The following is a 22,334-nucleotide window of genomic DNA, read 5'->3' on the forward strand; positions in this document are numbered from 1 at the left end:
AGCTTTTCTTGCAATCTGAACTTTGACACTCGTTTCGTTGCTGTTAAAATAAATTTGGTAGGATTCTAGACCAGCGCCAAGTATTGATTAATTGTTTTTTCCTTTGTTCTTTCTTTGTGCATAAATGATTTATTGACAGAAACAACGAACACAGGCCAAAAGCATTTTGTAGTAGATGCAGGGTTGTTGTACATGACCCAATGTACGACATCATGGCTGAGAGCAGCTCAAATATTATCCTGCCTTCTAATGCAACATTGCTGCTAAAAGACTGGAAACTGGAGCAACTGTGCGAGTCGCAAGCCTTTCTGAACGCACATCGCTTTGTTATAGCGCTCCAGCCTTTCCTGAAGCAATACAATGTGTGCGCGATACGCTCCACCTTGTTTCCGCTCATTATGAACAAGTACATCAGTCATTTTGAAGATTGTTTCCTTAGGGAATCGAAACGCAATAAAAGCGACGAGACGGCGGTGGAAAATAAAAACGGTCTTGACGTGCTACCAAATGACGATGTAATCGCGGCGCCGGGCTCCCCAGATGCGTTTCGTCAGAATAACATCGTAGGCCATGGTTCCCCCGGTGTCATGCAACCTCGGGGTCGCACAAGGTCAGTGACGGCCAACGGTAGCACGGTGCAAGACGAATTTGTCCCCGATGGTACAAAGATGGCGCAGGGAAGACGGATGAGTGCTGATGACATTGTTTTGGCGAGTCAGAACTCTCTTGTTGGAAACGGCGACTCAGCGGCACACCTAAACAAGAAAAAGAAAACTAAATCTCGCCGGGGATTGAAGTCGAAAGAGAGGTCCTTAGAGGAATCTGAATCTAACAAAGACGTCTCGGACATGAATAATAAGAGTGGCTTTATGTCGGTGATAAATCGAATTAGAAGAGGCAGCACAACAAAAATTAAGGTATAGCTTGCTTTTAGAAGTATTATTTTTTTTAATTATGTAAATATGTGTTATCCATTACATTACAATGAGACATTCAAATTATAATAAGGGTTTGTTTTGCTTCTAATTTAGAGTATTTTTTGGTTGTTTTGTTGGAATTAGCATGATTTTTTTATTTTAGGTCTGTGATCAATCAAATTACAGTAAGAAACAGATTAAAAATATTTTTTGAGGTATATTTATTTCATATTTTGGTAGTATTAACAAACTGTCATTCTTTCCAGGGCATTGGATTAATGCAGCCCGAAAAGACACTATCAGAGACGCACACACGTATTGACATGATCGCCAGCTACCTTAAAGTGGGAACTACACAGCCGGGAGAAAACTTTGCCTTTCATCGAGCACGACTGGTGCTTATGCAAGTGGAAAGAGACTACTGCATTGAGATATATTGCCCTCCCAAAGTGAGTAGTATTTGTATGTGTTTCTGGGGGTTACAAAAAGGGCTGCGGAGTCGGTTATCAATAAACAGAGTTGACTCCAAAGTTGATTCTCGCTGAAAATATAAACTTGTGTCCGATTCCAGGCAAGATAAACGGACTCTGTTGAGTCCCAACTCTGCAGTCCTGATTGCAACTTATACAGGGCCAACTTTTTCTATAGGGTTTTTCTTTTCTATACACTGCGCCTGTGATTTGCATACTGCATACAAAGTAACCCCTAAAATGCTGAATTACAATGTAAGTCTAAAATTTGTACAATTTTCCATGTTAACCTGAATTCCACTGTACTAGACTTTTGGTCATTTTTCTACTAGCAATCTTGCTGCACACAATTTTCAATTAGCCGTTGGTTTTATGTGTGGTTTTAATGTCATGTTCATTGTTTGACAGAGCACCAAGCCCAAGGTATCAATATATGGAACAGACATCACTGAAGTTCGGCCCACCAAAGCATTGGAAATGCCAGACACAGATTACACATTCGTTGTCAAGGTTAGAAAAATGTTTGCTTTAAATTGCTTTTCTATATGTCTGATATGGAAATGTTTTACACAGTGCCTTTAGGGAAAAGTATGGACATAGATTGTTTCCCTTTTTTGAAAAGTCATAAAATGCTTTTCAACTTTGCATAATTTTTGGGCTGTTGTGCTTGTGAGATTCGAACTCGAGAAACAGTTTAAGTTTGATATGATGATATCAGAGATGAATGAAGTTTGTTCTTTTAACAATTTAGGCTTGATTTTAATGTTCACAACCAACCAACGATTTATAGTAATAACTCGGCGTACATGTGATAAAAAAATCCACCAAAAAGTTTTCACCCAAGTGACCTTGAAGTTCCTAGTCGCAAACCTTGCACACACATGACACATGCATGGGTAGCAGCGTCTGAAGTCTAGACTTGAGCAATTCAGGAACCGAATATGAATCATCTATTGCTATTGTGCAACCGAGCCGGATATAGGAACTCCAGTGCCCCTAGTTCAGCTTTGTTGTGTGCTCAATGAGGTGCAATGCAAATGCGAAGCACTGTTCCTTTGATGCCAAAATGCTTCAAGATCAGAGTTTTTCTTGTGAAAACCCATGTTCATCCACACATAGTTGTTATTATGGTGCCTAAATTTTAGATTTTTTTTAGTCTTGGGAGTGGAACTTTACCTAAAAAGTGTTAACCGTTAATCTGTTTCCTCCTAAAACTTTAATAAGCTATAGTTTTTTCAGTTATTTTTTTAATAAGAATTGCTAAAAAAAAACCTGTAATGCTTGTTTTCCTATATGTGGCCGTATACTTTTTTACCGTCTAAACATTTGTAATTCCTATTTTAGGCGGGTTTGGATGAATATGTGTTTAAACTGAGTGGCGACCTCGACTACAACACGTGGCTCTCCGACATCGAGGAACTCAACAACAAAGCAGGATACAAACAGTAGGTTTCTTCATTCTAGCGTTCTATTTGTTTGCAGAAAACTTTCCCATTCAGTTATTTTAGAGTTGAAATTTTTTTTACTTATGGGATTTTGAATATTGTACAATTTCTGGTATTATAGCCTGTTATTTATCGTATTGTTTTTGAGGGACTCCAGAATACTAAAAAATCTAGCAATTCAGGTCAGACACTATTAAAAGGTCTTAAAAGATGTATGTATATTTTTCGCCAGCAAAGGCATGATCAGTGTATCTGAATAAACAAAGCTGAAGTTTAAGTATACTAATAGTGTCTGACCTGAATTGCTAGCTTTGTTAGAGTATTCTGCTGTCACTAATCAGGAATTAGGTAATTTTTTTGGCAAAATACGATTAAAAAAATGTCATTAAACTTATTTATAAAAATTGTGTCCTTTTACCCAAAACAAGCTAATTAGGGTGTTAGGAAAACTTTGATGTGTGAATGCTTCAGAAAGTAGCTTTGTGGTTACTTTGGTCAGAATAAAGCAAACAAAAGTTCAAACGATTTGAACTCTGCTGTTGGACTTTCATCCCAATTGCTTGAAATCCTTGTGGACTTTGTGACTTGCTGTTGTGTCATTTTTTGCCAAGTAATGACACACTGTGGCAGGTGTTTTCGCTGAGTGCTGACTGCTGATGCACCTTAAAATAATCTTCAGATTGACTTTTTCTTTATTTAATTTTGTCTAGTACAGCGTGGTCCAACTTTTGGCCCGCGAGTTCATCTTTTTTGGCCCGCGAACTGATAGTCAGCTTTGGTTCAATCTGGCAATATCACTTCAATTTTTTTTTTTTTTTTTGGTGTTGAAATTATTTCATAACTACCGTAACTGAACAAAGTTATACATTCCATAAAGTTAGTATATATGCCATAGACTATGTATAATTTGCCAGCAATAAGCCTAAGAATCGCAATTTAAAAACATTGGCCCGCAAGATAAAATAAACCTTGTTTTTGGCCCGCGATGAAAAGAAGTTGGACCACCCTGGTCTAGTATATATGCATGAACATTGAACAAGTATTTCCCATTTATTCTTGTTACATTGGATATGCACTTACACCCAAAGACAATTTGGCTGAAATGTGAACTTTTCCTGCTTACCAGAAGTTATTTTTCTATAGCAGTTAATATGATTACAATCCTGTGGTTTACTCAAATTCAAATACTCTTGCCTAACATGAAGTTCTTCTGTCAGACTTGTAAATTTCTGCCACCTTAAAGGATGATATACACACCTAAGCATACCTTTTTACATTAAGTGTTATATTTTAGGATATATGTTAATTCATTGCTTGTAGGTTACAAGTATACACTTGCCACAAACACCCATTCCTGCCAGAATGCTTGCGCGAATCTCCACCCAACTCTGTGGCAGAAGTGACTTCAAGCGACGACACGGGACAGCAGGTGAGATCTTCGCTTAATTCTAATCCATGCAGTTTAATTGGGTAATTCTGTATTTTTTTAATGCCAATTTTTTTTGGACTGACCTGCCATCTCAACTGTATACTTTTCCCAATGATATAAAGATTTTAACTATATATACTTGTATAAAATGGTCTTTTAGAGATAATGGATAAATAAAATTGCCAAAGCTATAATACATATCCCTAAAGGAATACTGCATCATTATATATATATTTACATTTTACTTTTAAAAAAATAAATTACCAAAATTACCACATAGATAATTCTCAATAAAGATTGCATATTCACTTGTCCGTCAATTTATTTAAGAATCAAAATTCAATTCCTAAACATTTAAAAAGGGTTTGGTTATATGTTTCACCTCTGATCATACCCATTCCAATAAGTTGTTATTTTGTTTATTCAACCAAGATGAGTGACTTTTCCAGCACACCTCCAAATTTGGGCAAAGATGAGGGTGTAATGGAAGATGATCAATCTAGCGAACAAACCGTAGCAACCGCTCAATGTAAGAATAAACTAAGATGTTTGCTCCAGCAAATTCTTCGCCTGTCTATACAATTTTTGAAGTTGTAGTAGTTAGGTTTATCCGGATGTGGAAAACTGGTATAATATGCCTGTTAAAAGGTATTTATTGTACAACATCTGTAATATGATGTCCTAAGTAAAGTAACATGGTGTTGTAGAGTGTAATGGCCTAAATATTTTTTTGTAATGGCCTAAATATTTTTTTAACTTAAGACTGTGCTAAAACACTCTTTTCATAAGTTAAAAGGTTTTACTAATAAAAGGTATCTTTTCTAAATGTTAGTCTATTGTATATTGACTTTTTGTTGTAGCTTTGAAACATTGGTTCTGTGGTAGATATACCACTAGTTGCATGTCCAGGTTGTGATGTTGTATACAAGCAGCTTTGTAGTCCTATGCTAAGTTTAGGATATATATACAAGTATAATTCTACTTTGGCTGCCATAAGTAGATTCACTTCAAATTGAGTTATATGTAAATTTTCAGAAAATCGGTTCAAGTGTAATTTATATTGGTTGCCATAAGTTATATTCACTTTAAATTTAGTTATATGCAAAGTTTAGACAGACTAACGCAAGGGTAATTTATTTTTGCTGCCATATGTTGTATTCAGTTTCATTTCAGCTATATGCAAGGTTTAGGAAAATTAATCCAAGTGTAATTTTATTTTTATCTGCGCTAAGTTAAATTTTGCGTTTAATTTTACTTCCAATAAAATGAAAATTGTGTTTGTAAAAAAGGTTTTTTATTTCATTTTGTTGGCTTAAGGTATATAATTGCTTTTTAAAACTATTGAAACACAATGCGACACTGATTTTTACTTAAATTAGAAATTATGTTGTAGAAAAATAGACACCTAAAACTGGTTTGTGTTCTCTTTCAAACTTAAAGGATCACCTAAAATTTCTGAAAATAAAAAGAGGTGCACAATTGAAAGTTTGTGATGCCCTGTGGTAAAAAAAAAGGAGCCACTTCTTTAAATTAAAGTATATAACAAAGAGTTTTTAATTTTAATAATATCCATTTTCATGCCTTGAATAGTGGGAACGTGGAACACAACGCCCCCTAATGGTGATGCCGACATGGATGCGGACAGTGTTTTTGAGGCCGTGACCCCGACCGACATGGGTCGGTTCCAGTGGTATCACGGCACCTTGTCCCGGATAAAAGCGACCCAACTGGTGCTTGGAGGAAGACACGGGGTATTTCTCATGCGCTTGTCTGAAACGAGGCAGGGTGGCCACGTACTGACCTTCAACTTTCAAGGTCGCGCTAAGGTAGGTTGGGATCATTAAATAGAGAAATTAGGTTTTTGTATGTTTTTTTAAAGCGTACGAAGAATATTGGTTTAAATTTTCGAACCAGATGGAAAGTTGTGTGGCAGTTTTCACTTCGTATCTTGATAAATAGTTTAGTTTTTACTAGATTGTGTAATATTTATGAACATTGTACATCTATGTCGTCTAGTGTTGGTGTAACACATGTTTTTTTTTACCCTAAATAAAACACTAGGCACTAAAATTTTATGCGCTATGAATTGGAAGTCTTTGAAGGGTGCGTTTTTTTAGACCCACACCAAAAATACCGCCCCGAAATTACCTTTTTTTAACCACGATTTTTTCCGTTGTTTAAACGACGACGTTGTGCTTTGTGGAAAGTCTGGTATGCAAATTTTTAGGCGTCGTGATTTGTTGGCCGATCGCAGTAATCGGCTTACCTAACACGTGGTTGTGGTATTTCCTTACCACAAGGTCAAAATTGGCTTAACCGCAAGGTCAAAGTAGATTTTACCAAACGCTAAAATCGCTTTCGAAGTAGAATTCGTCTAGAAATGTCCAGAACTCATTCACAACTATACAAACAGTAATTATCCACAGGAAAATGATTCTTACATTATTTTCAGTCATAGTGACAGGACGGATTGCTCAAAACTGTAGAATAAATATTTAGGATGTGACCGGTAAACAGACGCATATGGCGGCACGTCAATAATTGTAATTATGTCGTAACAGATCGCTCTTTAGCTGTCAGCAAAGCGCGTCTTGGATTAAGCACGTTGTCTGTTTCTTGAAATTCTGCGCCAAATACAGTTGTTGGATTAAAAACCAAAACGCCGATAATTAAGAACGATTGGTCCTACTTCTGCAAACCTATTGTTTTTTTAGATTTTCGCATTGAGTTGGTTGGGTAGATTATTCGTATTATATGAATTATAAAAATAACCTTTAACCCATTTTTCTTGTATAACACATGTTATTTTAACTGCGGCACCCGGTTAGGTTGGCTTAGAACATATTAATTGCAATGTGCCAATTACGTTTTGTTTACCTTAGATACCAGCAAGTTCCATATATTTGTAAGGTTGTTTGGATAGTCAATCTGAAATGTGCAATTCTCTATTTTACGGACTATTTCCCGCAGAAGATTTTTCAACCTCTTGACCAAAAACACGAACATTGTTTTTTTAGCAGACTTTTTGACATAATTATATGTCATAGTTGCGTAAATCAGGTGGTTGTAAGTTGAATTGATATTACAGACACTTTACAGAATAATCGTTTGTTGTTTGAGGTGTCATGTTTTTTTCTTTAATTTTTACAAACCAAACTTAAAAATTCATTTTCCTTTTTGATTGAAATAAAAAAAATACGATTAATTAAAAAAAGAAAATAATAGTAGAAAACGGATATATACCACGCAGCCTTAAAAACTTTAAAAAAACAACGCCGTGTGACTAGAGTTTCGTCGGCTTAGTAAGCTGGTAAGCACAGTACGAGCCCAGTTGCATAAATAAGAAAAGCCTAAGCCGTCCGCCGCTCAAATCGAACCCTGTAATTTAAACGTGCGCCAACGTCGTAATATACTTGATGGCTTGCCGCGCTCAACGCAAAACCTCCACCCGCTAAGTCTTGGTGTATTGTGCTAAAGTAGATGTATCATTTGCATCGTACGCTTTTTTAATTTTGAGTTAATAAACTACACTTAGGCAACAGTATAACAAATCAATTTACATAGAAATAAATTAACTGTTTCTAACAGGCAAAATATTATATTAAAACGTATTGTCTTGTAACACTATATACGGCTCTGTTCATAAGTTTAATGGAGAAAATAACGGCCCAAATAGACGTAAAAAGAGACATGCTTTATTGTTCAAACGTTTCGACGCCTTGGATTAATCATTTTTGTATACAAGCCGCTTTAGTCCGGGTGAATGACACGGAACGCTGGTTCATATAAACTGAATTACATACAGCATATTGTCAAATGGGAAAACAGTAACACACAATAATACCTAATAAGTAGAAATATCAAAAGCAGAATTTGTAATAGCATAGTATTAAGCTCAACGACATAATAAAGCCAATAAGCTGTAATACTCGTGCGCCGGTAGAGAGCTGCTGTTTTGGCCCCGGATTTTTGGCCCTTTCTGAGGTTACGGTTAAAAAAGTATTTGGAAATTTAATGATTAAGTTACGGATGGTTTTTGGGGTTAGGTAAAAAGTTGTATATGCCTTGTTGTGGCCATTTAGGACTTATTCCGACTTGTTTAGGCTTAAAATTCGGATTTAGACGGTACTACGACCATTATGTGCTATTTTGGTCTTATTCCGAACTGTGTTTTTTCCGACGTTGATGTCCTATCAATTCTTATAGCTGAAGTCCTGTCAAATTACCTCTTTGAAGTTTAAATGTAATCGCCCACAGATAACTACTGTGTTAGATGGATGGTTTTTCGCTTTTGTTAAGCACTACGATCGCGCGAATCGTTGGGCCACATAGGAAGCCAATGTAACGTTCAGCACCTTGGCATTTCACGAGCGTTCGCAAAACCTGGTGTCGACCTTCCCCTTACCCGCCACTGCCTTAGCGTACAACGCTCGGTATAGCTGGAAATAAACCGTCGCCCATAAATCTCGTCGCATTGAAATCGATTAAATGTCGCGCGCATTGCTGGGATATTGCTTGATAGAAAGGGTTGTCATGATCGTTGTAGCAAGCCGTTTGGTCAAGGCTCATTTGAAAGCCTTCTTTTAAATCCAGGGGGGGGGGGGTGAATTCTACGCTGGTGATATGCGGAATCCATAACTAGAGATCGACCGATATCACTTTTTTAGAACAATACCGATACCCGATTTTTTACAATTTTGTCAACCGATACCCGATATTGATACCGATTTTTTATATACCTGGGAAATGTATAAAACCTTAATCGAAACTAAAATCCAAATAACCTTTTAGTTCATATACTTTTATTAATTATTAAACTATTATTTTGCATATTAACTTGGCGTGATGCTAAAATCCAAATTTTTTGGATCAAAAAATGTGTAAGTTGTTCGTTGTACAGAAAAAATGAAATCATATTTTTGTACTAAAGTATCGGCCTACATGTATAACAGGGTTCACCAAACTACGGCCCGCCTTTAAAATCCGACCCAGAAATAATTCTAGTGGCCCGCGACCCTTTTCCCTAATAAAGTAAAGTTCAGATAAAATTGCTGACGGATGGGATTCCAAATTCAATTTATTCAATGAAATAAAACGCTGTCTTTGATAGAAAGCTTTACTGTGGTACATTAATTAATTAATTGGGATCTGATCGGCACCGATACCAGCCTAGTATCGGGCGAGTACCGATTCTACAACTTAGTATCGGGTATCGACTTCGATCCATATTATCGGGTACCCTACTTAAACTTGACTTTTTTGTTGCCCGCAGCACCTTCGTATGACGATCGAGTCGGATGGTCGGTGTCGAGTCCAACAGCACTTCAAGTTCAACTCGGTACTCGCCATGCTCGAGTACTTCCGCACAAACCCTATCCCACTCGAGACGGGCGGGTCAACTCGCCTCACAGAATACGTCATCAACGAAAATTGCAGTAAGTTTGTTGTTGTTACGTCATCCACAAAAATTGCATTAAGTTTGTTGTTGTTACGTCATCAACGATAATTGCAGTAAGGTTTTTGTTGTTACGTCATCAATGGGAATTGCAGAAATTACTTTGTTTGTTACGCCATTAACGGAATTGCAATAAGGTTGTTGGTATTACGTCATCAACGAAAATTGCAGTAAGTTTGTTTGTTACGTCATCAATGGGAATTGCAGTGAGTTTGTTTGTTGTTACGTCATCTACGAAAATTGCAGTAAGTTTTTTGTTGTTACGTCACCAATGGGAATTACAGAAAGTTTGTTTGTTACGTCATCAACGATATTGCAGTGAGTTTGTTTGTTGTTACGTCATCAACGAAAATTGCAGAAGTTGCTTTGCTGTTACGTTTTTAATCGAGACGCAATATCACATTATGACAGAAATCACATTATGGTTATCACATTATGACAGAAATCTGTAGTTGGTTTTGTCTAAAAACGAGTATAGCTAAGTGGTATTTCTTCCGTGTTTAAAATCTGTAGTTAATCGGAAAACTTATTATGAATGAGCGTTAAAAAGTTTCTGTGTCTTGAATGTACGTAAAAGTCATAAAACTTCTCGAGAATTCTCTAAAGTGGCATGTTTAAATTTGTACCAACTCTTGGAGATGTGGAGTGCGTTGATTTAGTTTCGTTAGACTTTGAATTGAGAACGCCTAATCTTGATGTTCCACGCGTTCACTCTTCGACTAATTAGAGTTTCTCGTTTAATATCAAAAGCTGTTTAAACGGCCATGTTTAATTTGGCGAATGGATTGTTTTGAGAGCGGCTTTTTTGGGGCACGCTTCTGTGTAGACTGATTCTGAATACAAAGTCGAGGAAATGATTATGTACTGTCAAATAGTGAATTAACTTCGCATAGAAATATCTCACTTGGATCGTGTCGATTTACCCCAGCTATTTTTGGAGTTCCCGTTCACTTTTGTTAGCTAACGCAGTCTGGCGTATGCATTTGGTTTCGTATTTCGGCCGGTTTGTATAGGATTTGAAGTTGAATAGACACTTACTTGGCACAGAACAGTGATGGCCAATATTTTTATCGCGCGAGTTCCGATTCACAAGCGAGTACTTAATCCTCATGAAACGCAAAATGGGTGATAGATTCAATTAAATGTTAATTTAGTGCCCTGTTTCTTCAGCTTTAAGTGGTATTCACGTTGGTTGATGCGAGTTTTTAAGACGATTTTCAAATTATGATTCGCACGAATTTCAAGTAGCAAAAAAAGCTAAAGCAGCTTCAATTTTTTTATGGGATCAAACGAATTTAGCAGGATGCATTTCACCATGGTTAACCAAGGATTTCAATTTTTGTCAGTTTGTAAAACCTTTTCAATTTTCTGAACTTTTAGCCAATCTTTACGTTTTTACAGAAACAAGCAAAATGCTTTAAGTTGTCTGTTTCTGTCGATGTGGAAATATTTGCGACGCTTGAAACACACGATTCACAGTTTGGAAACCCTGGTTTAAAAGTCATGGCCTGATAACAGCTATTCCGTTAGCATTTATTCAATTCCGAAATGTTTTATATTTATATTACGGAATTTCTAAAGAGTCTGACAATTGGATGTTAAAAATAGGTTGTAAGTAACCGTAATTTGAAGAGTTACTTTCGAGATAAATCATGTTTAAAACTGTGATTTTTATTTAGGATGCAGTTACAGTAACACCCTGGTTTCAAGTGCGAAAAATAAGTAACACCACACAGTTTTTCGATACCTTTCCTTTGCAACCGTGATGACTAATGACCAAGCAATTCACATAAGCAACTTAAATTACTTTTCCTTAGTAAGCAGAATTTTCCAAAAAGCTTTGCGTACGGGTTTTAATGTTTATGTTTATCGCAATTATTATTAATATGCCGGATTCGTTTTGATTATTAAAAGTCCTATACCAGCCTACATGTCAAACTGCGCAAAATATTTACTCCCTCAGCTGCCAATTGAATACCGTTTGGAAACCCTTGAATAGCGACAAACTGTTATCTGCCCTTCTCATTTGCACGTTCATCTTACTGTTTTTCACATTTCCGGCATGTTTAGCTGTACTTTTTGCACAAACCCTAGTTTGTTCAATAGGCGTGGTCGCCAATTCCGCTGCCAAGTTTAGAAAACGGTGCCGGAATAACTCGAAAACCACGCACAGTCAGTGTTTGCCTGTTGGTCAGTACCGGGAACCCTTTGCCGTCAATTTTGTTTAGCCAAATTGTCAAAAAAACACCAACTTGACTTGTATCCTGGTTTTAACTTAGAGACCAGAAAAAGCGTCTGGTATGGCCCGCTAAGTTAAGACAAGTTACCAGCATTCCATTTAAAATATCCTTCTGTTTTTGTCCATTTGTGACATTTTTTTTATTTTTTATTTTTTTTGGAAACAGTTAACCAAAAAAGCCCGTTTTTTCGTTATAAGTATGCTGGGTTGCCGCCAAGTCTTATCGTCCCCCAAAAAAGTGTTACTATTTAAAAGGTCGACTGGTTGAGTGATCCAATTTTAGATCTTTGAAAACTTTATCTATACGTTTTCTTCAAACGTTTTAAAATTTATTTGATCTTGTTTTTATAAAATGTGTGCCAACCTTTTAATGACTTTTCAAAAATAACCTAATTTACAGAACCGCCCAAAAACAGATTGTGCCCTTTTCTTCCGTTTTTGTATAGCTCTGCAATAAAGGATTATGTCCGTTATTGTTGGGCCTCATTTATTTAAAGCCGCATAATGCATCACAACTTCTGCTTAGCGGGATCAAGTTTAAGTTTATAGCTGTCGACTTGCCATATGTGTCAGACTTTTACCATGTAATCCGCACATTTGTGACACTTTCGCGTTAATGGCGATTGTATTGGGTGCAGTTCCCCTCATTTCCTTTTCGTCCGAGGACCGCATTGTCCATTTAAATAACTCTGTGGAAGCACCACAGTACACACCAGCATGAGGCTCTTTCACATAGCTACCTTTAATGCGAAAACCAAAACTGTCCCAAACTTTAACCCGGCAAATAGATGGTCACTTTTTTTGAATCAAAAGTAACATATTTTAAAAAGGCTCTGTCTGTACACGTCTTTCGATAATTCACTATTGACCTACAATTGAGAAGGCACGCTTTTGCAAACAGTCAAATTATTTTTTTGTTTTTTTTAGAAACGGGTGATAGTGATATTAAATTTAATCACGAAGGCACAGTACATTTTCGTTTTTCACGCTCCCCTAAAGACCCCCTTATCAGTGATATAGATTCTTAAATTTGTTTAAAATCTCTACTAGATTTGCCTATACGCGGAACTGAACAGCACTTAAAATATATTTGTCAGCTGCGTTACTATGTGTGTCATACGAAAAACAGTTTAGTTCATTTTAAAAACGACCACCAAAAATGTATTATTTTAAGCTGGCAACCGTTTTAGTACCACTTGGGTTCCACCGATGCAGGTGCATTGTGGTTTTCCAACAGCGCCAATCCTCAAATAACTTTTACAACGGGGCGTAAAAAGAAAGTGAGTTGATTCAGCCAATTGACAAGCGTGTGCTTCGAACTTTTATGACTTTAGCGGTTGTTGGTTAATGCTGGACTCTAAGCAATAAAAGCAAGATCCTAGTGCGACCATCAACTCCTTACTAACGCTAAACCCTAGAATGAAATTGTAAACTAGGCCGAAGATTCCAGCGTCCTAAAGGTTTAATACGACATAAAAACGATCATTATTCAATCGTAAGATCCAGTGCTTGCGAATTACATTGTAAAACATTATGTTGGTAATATCATAGCGTATTGTTTCTTAATGGTTTAATTATGCTGAGCGTTACGAAATTTTAAAATACTATTTTTAACGATGTTTGTAAAAACTGACATAGGTGTTAAGTTGCCGAAGTCATATATATTTTAAGAAGTCGTTTCCGTGTTTTTAAATACCTTAAAAAAACTGATAACATTCGCACGTTAGTTATGATAAGAATTGTACAGAAAATTTCAACAGACATTCTCCATAAAACTAACTTACGAATCTAATTAGTTTTTTAATGCTTGGCAGAGTAGATTTCCAGTCTGCGTAGCTTAAAATTCCACGTACAATTTCCAGTCATACAGCCTGTTTTTTATTCCTGGTAGTCTCTGATCGGTGTGCGATCAGCCATCTGCCCGCATATTCCACAACCAGAGCCAATTTTCGGATTTGGCAGCCTTCTGGCTTAGCGGTGTGCGCTTCATCTATTTTAATATCGCCGCCGCAGCCCAAGCTGCCTCGGCCGTTTGACGTTATATCCACTTGAAACTGACAAAAAGCTGATTTTCTTTAATTTCTAAAGCTCGGTTTGCTGCGTTTTAATTCCTGGTATGGAACGCTCAATCCTCGCTTGTTTTTCGATAAATATTCGGCTTTTATGTCACCTTTTCCGAGTTAAATGTTGCGCGTCACACCAGTGCAAGTCACTCAGAGGTTTGTGTGTACATTGGTGATGTTCGGTTAACGTCCAATTTGATCTGTTTTAAGGGAAATACATCCGCTTAAATATCTAGAGATTTTTTCTAATGTTTTTTTTGTGTCTGTTACCAGTTTTAGGAATTATTTTCTTGCGCCAAACTCTTACTACCATGTTCAGAAAATATGAACTTCCTTATCACTTACTTTTAGAGATGTCCTATGCTTGACATTTTTTCCGAAACCAGATATTTTGGACTTAAAGTAACGCGACCGAATTCGAAACGCATGACGTAACTACTAGGCTAAAAACGCAAGAAAAATAAATTGAAACGTTAAAAAGTATTTTTCAGGGTTGAGTTTGGATACCAAGGGTTGCCTACTAACCTTAAAAACTTAACTTTAAAAGTATAGTCAATTACTTGACTTAAGTGCACTTAAGTCGTGTTCGTAAATAACTAGATTTGCCGAAGTGTTTCGACTTGACTTGACTTGACTTACGGCAATATGAAAGGGTGATTTCGATTAGCTTTTCGGTAAAATGATTTGACTTAATTTAAAGTGGTTTTGAATATAATTTTAGGCAAAATTTGGAATTTATTTTTTGGCACAAAACGGTTGCTTGCTACTTGTTTTTATTTTAGGTGGTAAAAAATGCTAGATGATGGAATAAGTTAATCTATTTTTTTAATTTAAAACAGTTCATTTTGATGCTAATGCAAAAACTTGACTAGAGAGTACTTTTGAAAATGACTCGACGGGGTGTTAAGTTATTTTGAAAACGACTTGACTGGGACTTTGGTCGTTTACGAAACGCCTTGTTTACGGCATTAGTAGATAGCATCGAAAAACATAAAGCCTTCGAAACATTATAGAAGGCAACGAACTCTAGCACCCCATTTAACCTCAAAGCAAGAGCAACATTGCGCCAATATGCTGCCGACGGACAAGGAAGTAATACTAGTTGCAACGCCGAGCGCTTGCAACTTATAACCACAGCGTTCAAATTCAAGCCCGCCAAGCGCTGTTTAAGCCAACACGACGAGCCAAAAGTGCCGGACGCCACCCAAAAAGCGCGTGTATGCCACAGCCAGCTTCTTTGCAAATTGCCCGAAAAATCTAGGTGTTCCTCTGTGCTTGATTCGCACGTGTACGCGAAGAGTGATCCTCATGCAGCATGCAAAGCGACCTATTGCAAAAACCCAGATCCCCTTTTTTTCTTAACTCGACGTCTCTGATCTTTGTTACCTCATGGCGCACCTGCTGTAGACTTGTTGAAACGTAATGGCGTTTTTTCGTGTGTTTTTTCTAATGGCTTGCAAGTGTTTACTGCATAAGCGCCGTAGATGCACTTAAAAACACAACAACAAATATATTAAAAAATAAAGCGTTTAAAATATTTTTCAACCTGACAGTCTTCCATGGCGTGTCGGTCCACAAACGTTGCTTTGACTTGTAAATTGTAGGTTGTGTGCTTGATAAAAAAACACCCGTAACTTGAAAAAATTAAACTTAAACTGACTAAAACAATTATAGGAATCGAAACCGATCAATTACGAACCTTGCTACCCCATGGCGCCCCTGCTGTAGACTTGTTGAAACGTAATGGCGTTTTTTTGTGTGTTTTATGTAATGACTTGCAAGTGTTTACTGCATAAGCGCCGTAGATGCAATTCACCTGGTTCGAAATTGTTGTGTTGTAGTAGAGCATTAAGGACGGCTCGTTTTAACATGGCAGTACATAAATCCGTGTTAAGGACAAATTGCAGATGTTGCCATTTGTACAAACGACTTCCGTAAAGAGTGGAGGTTGCACATGTTAAAAATGAATAAAGGATCGCTCGAAGCGTACTTTTGTATAAGCTTTGATATTCCTGTACAATGAAGTTATTCTACGCCTTGCAACATTGGTTTTGGGACAAAAATACACGTGACTGCTTAACAAATTCAAAAACAAGATATCGTTTTATTTTGTTTAACGAAAGCATGGATTTAAAAAAAACACGACAGTACTTGAAAAGCATTGCTTTAAAAAAAAATTGCTTTTAAAATATTTTTTTTCTTTAAAAACCTTGGTTTGCCGAAACATTTCTCATGCGCTAGTGCAAGCATAAATATTTAAATCAAAACACGAAATACTATGCCCCGACTACGGTCGTACCGATCCAAGAAGTACACGCAGCAGTTGGCCTACCTAATCTTGACCGCAGCATGTTGCCACTACACAAGCCTACAAAAGCCCAACAACTGACGACGTGTTTACCAACACAGCCCTGACCTTTAACCCAGATACAGCTGCTCGCTGCTAGCTGGGGAAGGCGAACCGAGATATACACGTGTCGCTAGCTGCTCGCACAATGTTTTTGTGCAAGGCTCCCATGTAGGAAGGCCCAGCGCCTGTCTGGCAACTTTGAATGGTTCTGTGGCGTCAGCGCGGCTTGTTGGACTCGAGTTTCGCAGAAATTTGGGTAAAACAAATTCACCACGCACTCTCGCGCCCGCTAGCATTGTGCGATCACCCCTCACACAATAACCCCTCTTCGAGTTTGGTTTGAATTCGAAAGACTCGCAAAAAACGTTTGTGTTTGATGCCACACAGGCCCTGATTAACTCCAAGGAGACAGAGAGCAAAAAGATTTTCCTGCCCCCTGTGATCGAAATTTAAATTTTAACGCTAGGAAAGTTTGGGTGCCCTTTTTAAATTTCAACAAATGCCGAAATACTCGTAATCCGAATAGTTAATCGATATTTAAGATAATAAGTGCTACGGATTTATTGTAAAATGTTTTCTGTATTTTTTCTAAAACGTTTGTTTGCTTTTTTATTTGACCAGTGAAGAAAAATAATTGGTTTAAATGGAACCAAATGGCTTTTATTGAATAACAATTAGGGTCAAACTATAAACACGAAATAAAAATGGTTAAAATTTAAAACGTTTTTCGTTTTAAAGTTCTCACGAGTATGAAAAAAGGTTAAATTGTCATAGAGTGAAAAAACTGGTAAAAAACGGAAAACTTAATTATATTCTGAATCTATTGCTTTTCTTACTAAGCAATTGTGACAAAATACAGTACCGAAAATTGATTAAAAATGGGAAGCTTTGAAATTTCGAAGTTGACAATGGTGTGAAAACAAAAATCATGTTGATTAGCAATGGTATTAAACATTAAAAACCTAATCGGAGCCTGCTGATTTTTGAAGTTGATCGCAAACTCGCCCGCTACCAATTGTCCCTAGTCGCTTGGGCTCGCCTGTCAATCAAAGTTCTAATCCCGAGAGCAACTTTGCAAGAGTCACGTGCGCATCATTGCACCACGAGCCACAGCCAGCAGCTAGTGTGTGTATTGACACGAGCAAGTTACGCTTGCGGATCTGTGCTTCGCATGCGCCCAGAGCGTCGTGACCGAATGCCTATACGCGTGAAGTGAAGTTCGCGTGAACCTGGCGAGTTCGACCGAATCAAGCAATATTGTAGTAGTTTATTGGTGTTTTTTGTTTACGTGGTTGTGCTGGAAAGGCTACTTTCGAGCTAATTTGGAGATGCGTTATAAATTTTTTATGGTGAACTATTCTTTAATACCGGTTAAAAATATTGTTCAGCTTTTTTCCTTTGCAACTAAATACTATTTTAAAACAATTTCGGCAAACAAGACTATTTTTGTTTTGTGTGTATGTAAAACATTATATTTCGCATTCATGGTCGTCTGTGGTAAGACACCATCATTGCCATTGGTCAATCATGACAGCAAGTCACAATACTTGGGGAAAGGTACCACCAAGGATATGTTAGCCATGGAATGCACATAGGTATCCTGTGATTATGGTCTTATGGTTTTTGTCTAATGTATGTTGTATACGCTATTGTATATGCTGAGATTTTATTTTAACTAAATTTTAGGAAATAAAAAAACCTTCCGGTGGGTGGTTTTAGATTATTATTTTGAGTTGTGGGTAAACACGTTGTTTGATTGTTAAATAATGATTGAATCAGCAACTGAAATTTGCGTTTTTTTTATTAAACGTCGATTATACACTCGATTTTTAAGGTCTGAAGTTCACACCTTGATTAAAGCCCATACCATGTGAAATGTTTTCCCTAATTTAAAGTTTTTGTGAATATCCTTTAATTTTTTCATGGTTTCCGTAGTTGGTCATATAAAAAGCATGTCCCGAATATAATCAAACTTTGTTTTATTTTTTTTATGTTTTAATGCGTGAGAGTTTACTGTTTTTGTATGTTTTTTCATTCAATTTTCTTTTGTAGGTATTGTTATCCAAATATCTATTCCAGCCTAAAAAGGTCACGGTTTTTCAAAAAAATAAAGAGCGCTTTTTCAATCTTTGAATCATCAAAAAATATTCGCAAAAAAAATTCGTAAAACATTTTCCCACTCTGCAAAAACGGGGCAGCCAATCGAGAAAAAATAAAGCGCCACAAACTGTCTCGACGTTAAAAAAAACAAATTTCAGCCGGCAATACACGCGAAAAAAAATACTCGCCGAAAGTATCATACGTGCACCCAGCACAACAGACTTCCGGCTCGACTGGAAAACGCCCGACCGAAAAAAGCTATCTGAAGTTTTATACGTGCACCCAGCACAACGGCTAGATGGCAGACGGCAAAACGTCCGACCGAAAAAAAAACGTCGCCTTGCAATTACAGCTCGTCCCGCCGCAAATTAGCGGCTTGCAGCGCGCCGCTCACCACCGCGCAGTCGATGTCTTGCGGTCCGCTAAGCTCAACGTCGCTTTACTGATCCGATGCTGCTGGCTTGTCTGGCCAGATCGTATCGGCCCACCGCAGTGCTCGAAATTCTCCGGCGGTTTTGGTTTTTATTCTGAACGACAGCCTTTGAAAGCTTAAATAGAACTAAAAAAATATAGTTTAATAGAGCTTTGACAACTGAAAAATAATTAATTATCAAAAAACGTGTGCCCTTGGCGTTTTGAAGTTTGCAAAGGGTGGATAAACTGAATATAATAATGGTTACAAATGTGAGCGGTTTGACGTTTCAATGTTGGCAAGAATGAAAAACTAAAAAAAACGTAAAAGTGATTGTTAAAATACTTGACCTCCTGGCGTTTTGAAGTCAGAAAAAGTAGGACAAAGTATAATAACAAGGAATAATGTTAATTACACAAGCCTTTAGGGTTTTAAAGTTGGTTACGTGGTTAAAACTAAACAAAAAAAGATTTGAATGGTTAAAGCTAATTCGGTTTTAAAGGTGAAAAATTTTGAAAAACTAAAACAAAATTAGTTATTAGGTGATTTTCAGCTTTAATCGGATTCTTTTAGCGCAGAGTTAAAAGTAAAATAACAAAAAAACATCGTTGAAAACGTAAGCCTCTGACATTTTAAGTTAAAAACTGAGTTAAAACCGGAAAAAAATAATTGAATAGTTAAAAATATAATTGAATAGCCTTAGTGGTTTCAAAGTGTGTTAAAAACGTGTTGAAAAAATAAAAAAGGAGCTACCGGGTGATTTTCAGTTTCAACTTGATTCTATTAGCGCAAGGTTCCCATAACTTAAAACGAGTCTAAATACACATAGTTGCGAAAAATTGGACCGGCCGAAAAATCTGACCGAACGCTATGTAATCGCGCAAACGTCACTCAAGTCTGTTGCGCAATTTCGCCGCGGGCTCGTCTTGTCCCTCGGTCGAGTCAAATCGTGCGCCGAGTTAAGTGGGTCAGGTTATTTTTAGCTGGCCTTGCCCGGATTTCTCGCTTGATTCCACCTTCCGTTGTCGTCCGCCTCCGACGCCGCTCATAATTATTGTGGCGCTACAGAGAAACTCGATTTTGATTGCGGCTGTGTTATTATTTATTTCACAGAAAAATGATTTTTTTAGACGAAAAAACAATTTTTTTTGCAATAAAGAATAAGTTTTGTTTGTATTTTTTTTTATTCTTTAAGTTGTGCTGGTAAAATCATCCTTTCAAGCTCTAAATACAAACGAATTCCAAAAAATGTTTCAATGTGAGAAAATAAATGTGGTTTTGCGGCCTGACGTTGCAAATGAATTTCTAAAGTTTGTAATTGTGTTGACAAGGCTTTATTATATTATTTTGTGTTCAAATTATATTCAAAACATTCAATTTTGGGTCTTCCCTATAAACCTACAAAGCCTATGAATTTTCCTTAAAAGTTTTCATTCAAATGAGTGGCAGATATTTAAATAACTAATTAATTTTTTATCCAGCTAACATGATAATGAACACGTAAATAAAAACTACTATTTAACAGTACATTTTAGGCCCCGTTTATAAATCAAACCGCGTAGTAAAGTGACATCGTCATTGTATCAACTCAGTTGTTAACTAATAACCATAATGCCACTCTCGGCTTAATTTCGACGTACTACTGTCCACCGCGCTAATTAGCTTCTCGGCATACGTAACAAGCTTCCCTTTATATACATTACATTGTACAAGCAAGCCGTTTATCATTTGACTCAATTTGTGTTTGTTTGTGTACACTCTAGTGTAGGTTTTCGATGGATAAGCGGCTTCCCATCGAACTAGAAGAGTTAAAAACTAAACTTGTGTAAAGTCTGTTGCGCTGAAGGGCGTTCATTTTTTGCCTTGTCCCCTTAAAAAAAATATACAAATACAAACCAGTTTTAAAATAGGTTTTAAATAAATATTGACCTTTATCGTTAGACATTTTAAACAAAAAAAGTTTAGCAAGTCTGGCAAAAGCTCTTACATTGAGTAAAACGTTTTGCTTTATTGTAAACATCTGTATGTGTGTTTGGTTTGGCTTTCGATAATTTTTATAAAACGAGGTGCTATCAAGTTTAGCAAGCTTCTCAATGAGTAAAAACACATAAAATGTTAAGAATAAGTAAAATTTCCGCGTTCAAAAAATCGTCCGATCACCAGGCGTGATAAAATTAAACGGTAATATTTCAAAAGCTATTGATATTTTTATCATTTTCGGTGTTTGCAAATAGAGCAACAATAGTAGTAGTAGTAGTAGTAGTAGTAGTAGTAGTAGTAGTAGTAGTATCCCGGTTTGCAATTCCCCGCTAATTCGCTGCATTTCGTGACAACCGCCTTACCACTTGAGCCAATATACGCCGCTATAAATCAAAAATCGTTTCGCGACCAGTCGACCGCGCATAATGGCCATTGTGTCGCAACAAGGGAGTACCCTTTGTGCTGATGATGCCGTGACATTGTGACGTTTTTGGCCTTGTCAGCGAAGTTTATGACCGGCGCCGCTATGATAGGGTTGTTTCGAACAGAAAGTTGACACAAAGTGCTTGTTAACGGGGACCTGTTACTTGTTTTATGTGTTTTGTGGTGAAAAAAACTGAACGCGATTTGGTCCTTTAGCCACGCAGGCACGCTCAACTGGTATTTTTGAACTGAAAATAACTGAAGAAACGCAACAATATTGCATTGGAAGCCTGAAGCGTAAAAAAGTAATGACTACAATAGGGAGAACTAAAAATACCTCGAATGAGCTTTTCGGCCAAGATTAAGGTCGGCCTAATTGCTGGCGCCTATGCTTGTCGCTAACAAGATTGGTTGAAATGAAAAACTATTTGTACATTATATATATATATGCTTGGAAATAAGAACCCGTTGTTTTACGAAGACCAAAGCAGTAAGAAAAACTAAAGGTTCATAAACCGAAAAAAATTGGCAATAATGAACGTGCGTCAAATCCAATTTAATAATAGCCCTGTATACTGGCCTATTCAGTTTGGGCCAATTCGGCTTTACCATTGATTCCATTCACGGTACATTGCGCTATAGCCTTAGGCCGTCTACCGGCTGCAAAGTGCCACAGCAAATTACAGGGCATCAGTTTTACGCGGAAAGGTTTTTGAAAAATGCGCCCTTTTACCCAGTTTTATATTGGCGCCGAATTTATGCCCTCGAGTGGCCAAAAGTACGCTTTTAATCTTGGATATTGCTTTTTGCTTTTTGAGCTGATGTGCAAAAGATATGAAAGTCGTTTCAATAATAAGCAAAAATTGTTTCACGGCAGTTGGCCTTCGTTTCACTCTCACGACAGTTTTATTTGCTTCTCTGTTGTGTTACAAATATTTGTGTTGAAAGCAATTAACGAGCAAGATTTTTTTTAAGATACACAGATGTGTAAAAAAAATCAAAAAAACACATTTAATCCCATTGTTTAGATTAGTTATTCCCAGTGAGGTTT

The 22,334-nt window shown here is 37.0% G+C and overlaps 1 protein-coding gene across 1 annotated transcript in view; it reads left to right on the forward strand.

Annotated features, from left to right (window-relative positions):
* Positions 1 to 143: 143 nt before the first annotated feature.
* Positions 144 to 22,334, forward strand: part of LOC146166551 (SH2B adapter protein 3-like) — a 28,071-nt gene continuing 5,880 nt past the window's right edge. Inside the window, exons 1-8 of the mRNA XM_083389033.1 lie at positions 144 to 917; positions 1,184 to 1,366; positions 1,796 to 1,897; positions 2,732 to 2,832; positions 4,153 to 4,261; positions 4,694 to 4,790; positions 5,852 to 6,087; positions 9,534 to 9,696. Coding sequence (XP_083245159.1) covers positions 201 to 917; positions 1,184 to 1,366; positions 1,796 to 1,897; positions 2,732 to 2,832; positions 4,153 to 4,261; positions 4,694 to 4,790; positions 5,852 to 6,087; positions 9,534 to 9,696 — 1,708 coding nt within the window. The 5' untranslated portion in view covers positions 144 to 200. The remainder of the gene's footprint in view (positions 918 to 1,183; positions 1,367 to 1,795; positions 1,898 to 2,731; positions 2,833 to 4,152; positions 4,262 to 4,693; positions 4,791 to 5,851; positions 6,088 to 9,533; positions 9,697 to 22,334) is intronic.

The sequence above is a fragment of the Ascidiella aspersa genome, chromosome 1 (assembly GCF_963924565.1).
Source record: "Ascidiella aspersa chromosome 1, kaAscAspe10.2, whole genome shotgun sequence".
NCBI classification, from domain to species: Eukaryota; Metazoa; Chordata; class Ascidiacea; order Phlebobranchia; family Ascidiidae; genus Ascidiella; species Ascidiella aspersa.